This window comes from Nicotiana tomentosiformis, chromosome 2 (genome assembly GCF_000390325.3).
Source record: "Nicotiana tomentosiformis chromosome 2, ASM39032v3, whole genome shotgun sequence".
Lineage (NCBI taxonomy): Eukaryota > Viridiplantae > Streptophyta > Magnoliopsida > Solanales > Solanaceae > Nicotiana > Nicotiana tomentosiformis.
This window is the reverse complement of record NC_090813.1, coordinates 16935043-16942407: the sequence shown is the minus strand read 5'-3', so window position 1 is coordinate 16942407 and position 7365 is coordinate 16935043. Positions and strand designations below refer to the sequence as shown.

The 7365-nt window shown below is 39.9% G+C and overlaps 1 protein-coding gene across 1 annotated transcript; it reads right to left on the bottom strand.

Moving 5' to 3' along the window:
- Positions 1-295: 295 nt before the first annotated feature.
- LOC138904403 (uncharacterized) lies at positions 296-6889 on the bottom strand. Its single transcript, XM_070192905.1, has 3 exons — positions 6862-6889; positions 1016-1116; positions 296-901 (listed from the first exon to the last, which is right to left on the bottom strand). Exons 1-3 carry the CDS (start codon positions 6887-6889, stop codon positions 296-298), a joined length of 735 nt encoding a protein of 244 aa, XP_070049006.1.
- Positions 6890-7365: the final 476 nt, after the last annotated feature.

The window sequence follows — 7365 nt, the reverse complement described above, 5'->3', positions numbered from 1 at the left end:
CCTCTCCCATCAAAACTCTACCATCCTCATCTTTGATGCACCTCACTTGGTCCAGATCCCGAGCCTTCCTCTCTCTTTCCTTGGTTAGCCAGAATAACTTATTTTCCCACCTTTGTTCCCCAGTTTCTCTTATAGATGACCAAAAGCAGCAGTCTTAGACTCCGTGACCGCCAGCTTCGCCTCCTTCCTAGCTACCTTATACCTCTCCATGTTCGCTCTCCTTTCTTCCTCGCCTGTGCTGCCTACTAATATCAGGTACGCCGCCTTCTTCGCTTCCACTTTACCTTGGACCATTTCATTCCACCACCATTCGCCTTTGTGGCTGCCAGAGAGAGACCCCTAACACCTCTCTCACCGCCTCCCTTATACAGTTTGTCGTCATCGTCCACATAGCACTCGCATCCCCGCCACTCCTCCAGGCTCCCAAAACCGACAACATCCCCTCCAACTCTTGAGCTTTATCTATAGTCAAGGCTCCCCACCTAATCCTCGGCCGTCCTCGTACAGGCCTCTTCTTCCTCTTAATCATGATACCAACATCCATAACCAAGAGCCTATGCTGCGTCGCAAGCGACTCACCCGGGAAAACCTTGCAATCCTTGCACAACCAGCTATAACACCTCCTGAGAAGGAGATAATCAATCCGAGTCTTCGCCAACACACTTTGGAAAGTGACCAAATGCTCCTCCCTCTTAGGGAAGCTAGAGTTCACAATCACCAGCTCAAATGCCTTAGCCAAATCGAATAGTGAAGTACCTCCTCCGTTTCTATCCCCAAAGTCGAAGCCTCCATGCACCTTTCCATAGCCACCAGCAGTCGACCCAATATGACCATTGAAATCCCCTCCAATAAATAACCTCTCTAGAGGCAGAATACTACGCACTATCTCATCCAACCCCTCCTAGAAATTCCTTTTAACCTCCTCATCCAAGCCCGCTTGCGGCGAATACGCGCTAACGATATTAAGGGTGCACCCTCCAACCACTAACTTAATAGATATTAATCTATCATTTACCCGCCTAACCTCTATCACTGACTCTCTAAGTTCCCTATCCACCAAGATACCCACTCCATTCTTACCCTTTATGACTCTAGAATACCACAGCTTATACCCGTCTGCATGATTTAGATATGAAAATTTATAGAAATTTGGAATTTTGAAAAAAACCTTAGAAATTAGTATTTTGGATTTTGACCACAAAATAGGGCATGTAATTGGAAATAAATCATTTATTTGAGTTCGTACTGTTATGGGTAATGATTATCTTCGGAAATTTTTGAAATACGGGTACGTGGGCCCAAGGGTGACTTTATCAATTTTTCGAGCGGAGTTAAAAATTGTTATAAATTGATTTATTACGAGTATTAGAGTATATGTTCATGAAATTTCACATTTATTTACTAGTTTTGGAGCGACCGGCGCCGGTTTGAGTTGTTAGAAAAGCTTTGGAGCCGGTTATGGAACTTCGGAGCAAGGTAAATCTCTTTTCTAACCTTGTAAGAGGGAATTAACCTCATGGGTGAATTAATTTAATATGTGCTTCTATTAGTGGGGGCTGCGTATGCATGAGGTGACGAGAGTCCGTATGTAGCAACTAATTATGCTTACGACCAGGTTGTCTAAGACCCAAATCATGTTATACTTGCGATGTTTGCACCCTACTTGTTAATTTAATTGCTTAAATCATATTAGAACTTGATAAAGGAATTGTAAAAGGTTAAGCTTTATTTACTTGAGTTTTGGATGGGTCACTTGACCGTTAATGAGAATTGGTGTTTCTTTGAATATTAGCCTCTTAATAATCTTGAATCGGTGGTTTATAAAGTATTTTCTCTTCTCGTAGAGCGGGCCGAACGCCTCGATAGAAGATAGATGCATCTATGGTTCGTATTGTTCAACCCTCGGCAGTGCACAGTTTATATATTTGTATGTTGGATTGGGCCGTACGACCTCGGCATAACTCGTGCGTAATAATTCTTGGAGTCCAATTATAATTGATATTGTTTCATTGGCTTGAGAGATTAATTAGTTAAATGATGGAAATTAATTTGGGATTTACTATCAGTGAAAGAATTGTTTATTTATTTCTTGTTATTGATTTTCATCTATATTTACATAATCCATGCTTAATTATAATTTCGGTATTGTATCGTTAGCCCATAGTAAGTGTCGATGTCGATACCTCGTCACTACTTCTTCGAAGTTAGACTAGATACTTACTGGGTACACGTTGTTTTACGTACTCATGCTATATTTGCTGCACATTTTGTGCAGGTACATATATGTCTAGTGGTCTTGCGGGCACAGAGGCGCGGCTATTGCGGGGACTTAGGTGAGCTGCATCCTATGTTACGAGTCCGCAGTACACAGAGTCTCCATCAATGTTATTTACATTCTCCTGTCTAATTTGTATTCCAGACAGATGTTGTATTTTTTTCATATTTCCCAGTTGATGCTCATGCACTTGTGACACCGGGTTTTGGGGGTTCCTACTGGATGTTTAGTATGGTAGTTTACGTAATTATCATTGTTTCACCCTGTAAATTCTATTTCATGCTATTTAATTAATGTAAATTATGATTTCAAAAGGAATAAAAATGAGTAATTAAGTGGAACAATCATCGTTGGCTTGCCTGACGGCGGCGTTAGGCGCCATCACGACGTATTGTGGATTTTGGGTCGTGACAGCTTGGTATCAGAGCATTAGGTTCACTTGGGTCTCACGGGTCATGAGAAAGTCTAGTAGAGTCTTGCAAGTTGGTACGGAGACGTCTGTACTTATCTTTGAGAGGCTACAGGGTTGTTAGGAGCACTTCCCTTCTTGATTTCTCATCGTGCGATTTGATTCCTTCGAGACTTATGCCTTTATTTCCTTCATATTCATTCTTGTACGGTGTTGGGCACTCATGTCAGTTGGGCATCAAGGAGTTGCGGTGGTACTACAGGCATGGAGCAGGATGTTTCTCCCTACGCATTCGAGCAAGTTATTATCATATTCTAGCAGAATGATGTTCTGTCCATTCAGCTCAGTAGCTGTATTTTAGATGGGGTCGAGGCTACGCGCAGATTGCTATGATGTTCGGACTGTCACGGCTCGAACCTAGCCCTGGACGTAACACGGCACCCAGTTCCTGACTATATGTGACTGAGCAAACCAACTGGCTGACTAAATCAACAAGTGATATCATAACATACTGAATATAGAAGATAAACTAACACATGCTGATATACTTAAACTATGAATGATATAAATTAATGTGCGGAAATACTAACATAAGTCTGAAATATATCTGTAGCCAACATTACTTGACATGAAAATCATGCGACTCTGTCTAACTGTTACTCTAGCCTATGAAGCCTCTAATGAAATACTATGAACACTGACTGTCTGTAAATACTGAAAGATTGTAGGGTAATGATAATGCCCTGAAAGAACTGGGGCTCACCAAATAGCTGGTACGAGAATCCTAGCGCTCTAAGTCATCAACCTATAAATCATCACCTGCATCGTGAGATGCAGGCCCCGTGCAAAAGGGACGTCAGTACATTTGAATTGCACTGGTATGTAAAGCAACTGAAAGAAAGAACTATACATGATGAAACTAAAACTGAGCTAATAAATGAGAACTGATAACTGATATGATAACAGCTGAAACTGAAACTGAAATTACAATTGATAACTGAAAACTGATAAATGAAATGATAACTGATAACTAATAACTGAACTGAACAAAGGAATTAAGTATATGAATACTCCCTCTTCTGAATGATAAACCACCTGTTTATCTGAATAAATAAACTGCGGCCTCACGCCCAATATATATGTGCACAAGTTGCGGCCTCGGGCCCAAGTATACCTATACATAACCGCGGCCTCAGGCCCAAAGATGCATAAAGCATAAAAACTGCGGCCTCGATCCCAAAGATGCATAAAGCATTAACCGCGACCTCAGGCCCAAAGATGTATATAGCATTGACTGCAGCCTCAGGCCCAAATACAGGTGTTCAACATTCAAAAATTTAAAATCAGGAACTGAGAATCATACTGCAATACATGATGCTGAAATACTGAATCACACTAAGTTACATGATACTGGAGAACTGAATAGGACTAGACTGAGACATGTATTCATGAACTGGTTATGAAAACTGAAACTTCAACTGTTTATGACATGCTGAGTAATCTAGACTGACATGCATGGGCATCAAACCCAAGTCTATATTGATTATGCGCTGAGCTCAGAACATTCATAATCAAAGTCATGAATGCGTTATGAAGCTAGAGAATAGAAGTTCTGATACTATTCAAGGAATTAGGCTTAACTATATATTTCTAAGGCAATTAGTAACGTCGTAAAAGAAACGTAGGGTAGGGAGAATCATTAACATTCCCAAACATAGAGAGTTAGCCTCACACACCTTGACTTTGGTCCTTTTAAGCGTATCACAATGTTCGTCGACTCTTTCAACGATAATCTACGTCAATAAATATCAAGAGGAACCAATATTAGCACTAATGCTCATGTTTTAGTCACTTATGCATTTTATCAAATACCTTATGGGCGTAAAGCCTCAAAGGCCTTAGTAATTGGTATTATCTTCACCATGTTCTCATTCTACTACTTCTAGGTGATTCTACAATCCCAAATAGAAGTAACTAACACCATTTCTCATCAACCAAATGTTTACAACAATCATAAGTCAACAACCCAAAACCCTAGCATAGTTCAATATATTCCCTTTATCAAACCCAACTACTATTCTCCCAAAAACTCATCAAGTCATAGTTATAAATAATTAAGGAGTAGACGTATTACCTTTTTGAAGTTCAATCCTCTTGCATTCGAGTTCTAGGGTTTCTTTTCTCAACAATGATACCTCGATCGAATATCTAATGATTTGAAGGATTTTCCAATGTTAATAAGGTGTTGGAGAATTGAAATTAACTTAGAACCATAGTTAGAACTCACCTTGAATGATGGTGGGACCTTGGAGAAGTTGGGTTCTTGAGAGCTTCCCTTTCTTGAGCAAACTTTTGTGTTTGGGGTTTTAGGGAATGAAGTAGGGTTTAAATAAGTGTACGCGTCCCAAAAATTGAGGAGGAAATAAAAGTAGCTCAGATAAACATCGTCGGCGTGGGGTATCGTCAGAGGCACCAAAACAACTATGCAAGGCACCATCAGAGGCGCCGAAACTACAATGCTTTGCACTGTCAGGGGCGCTGAGGTTAATGCCCTAGACAGTGCCTTGCATTGTCTATGGCTGTGAGTTTTCATGGCCTTGCATTGTCTATGGCTGTGAGCTTTCATGGCCTTAAATGTCTATGGCTGTGAGTTTTCATGGCCTTGCACTATCTAAGGCTATAAGACGGACCTCCCATAAACTTAGTCGATTCTATCGAATTTTATGCACCTCACTATCGGTCTTGATTCCAAAATAACGATTTCCACCCATACTCATCCTGATAGGACTTCACATGTTAAAAGGTCACATTAATACTCATTTAATGCATCCACAACTAATTCAGATTTAGGAAGTGTTACATTATCTCCCCCTTGGGATCATTCGACCTCGAATGATTGTCCTGATTGTAACTACAGCAAACTCTTGACCTTAAACGGGACTGATGAAAATATGTGAACATTGAACTATCATGAACATATGCATAGTAAGCTGAATGAATACATGATTGCTGATCTGCTGAGATACTGAACTGAATATGTACTGAACTGGATGGCTACTAAACTGACCGAATACTGAAAGAGTTGGAGATTATAATATAAGGTCTGAATGAGAAGGTTAGTTACCCTCAACATTTCTCCAAAATACCTGCCAGCTAACAGAGCATAGCACAAGTCTCGCAAGGCATCATAAGACACATAACATAAAACATATGCGTGAATGCTGGTCTATCATGGATACATGAATTTTGAATTAACATGGATATATGAATACTGAACTGGCACGAATATTTGAGTACTGAACTGAAGTGAATATCTAACCACTGAATTGACATCAATATCTGAGTAATAAGCTGGCATGCATATCTGAGTATTGGACTGACATGAGTATCCGAGTACTGAACTGACATGAATGTTCTAACATAAGATCTGAATACTGGAAACATAAATGTCGTGACATGAGATCTGAATGCTGGAAACTTGAATGTTATAACATGAAACGTGAAATATTGGGTGTACAACCACCAATTCTGGCGGAAACTCTAACTCATAAGCTACTTGCCCATTTCTTCATAGGATCCTATATGGCCCGATGTATCTGGGACTTAGCTTTCCTTTCTTCCCAAATCTTATAAGACATTTCATAGGCAAAACTATCAGTAACTCCCAATCATTAACTTGAAATTCTAGGTCTCTACGTTGTACGTCTGAATAGGACTTTTGGTGACTATGAGCCATTTTCAAAATCTCTTGAATCAACTTAACTTTCTTGACAGCCTGATAGACCGAATTTGGTCCCAACAACTCTACTTCGCCAACTTCGAACCAACCAATTGGCGATCTACACCTTCGCCCATACAAATAATGCTTTCAAAATAAGCGAGATAATCCTATTATAAGGTCCATATTTACCATCTCCACTAAAGGATATGTTTATTCTGATATAAACACTTGGTTTTCTGCTGCTCGACTTTCACTTGCTGACAATTCGAACACTTGGCCACAAAGTCTGCGACGTTCCTTTTTATGTCATTCCATTAATAAATCTCCTTGAGCATGATACATCTTTGGGGAATCGGGTTTGATATAATACCTAGAATTATGGGCTTCTAACATGATCCTCCTTCTCTAAGTCCATCTATGCCTGGACACACAATCCTTCTTGGTACCTCAAAGTACCATCATCTCTCCCTTGTTCAAAAGCCATCATCTTATGCTTGTGAATCCCCTCTTTCAGCTACAACAAGTAGGGATCATCAAAGTGTTTCTCCTTCACTTTGGCTACTAAGGAGGAACAATTCCTGTTCTGGACAACAACTCCATTATCTTCGGAGTCCGAAAGTCGAACTCCTAGCTTGACTAAGTAGTGAACGTCTTTCACTAGAGTTCTCTTGTCTGCCTCAATCATGAGCTATACTTCCCATACTTGATTATATTTTTAAGGTAATTCCTGAAAATACTTATAGTATTGTTGTAAACTACGTCTTTGACCAGTACACTGAAGATTAGAGTCTCATGAACATTCTACTAACTTCGTGTTTCTTACACACACTAGGCACATTTCTGGTGGTAATTATATCATTTTTCGTATCCATGCTAAATTTTCCGATTTCAAATCTCCAACTGGACTTACTGATGATTTTTACAACTCTCATTTAGGCCAAAGGTTAAGGTCTTGTACTT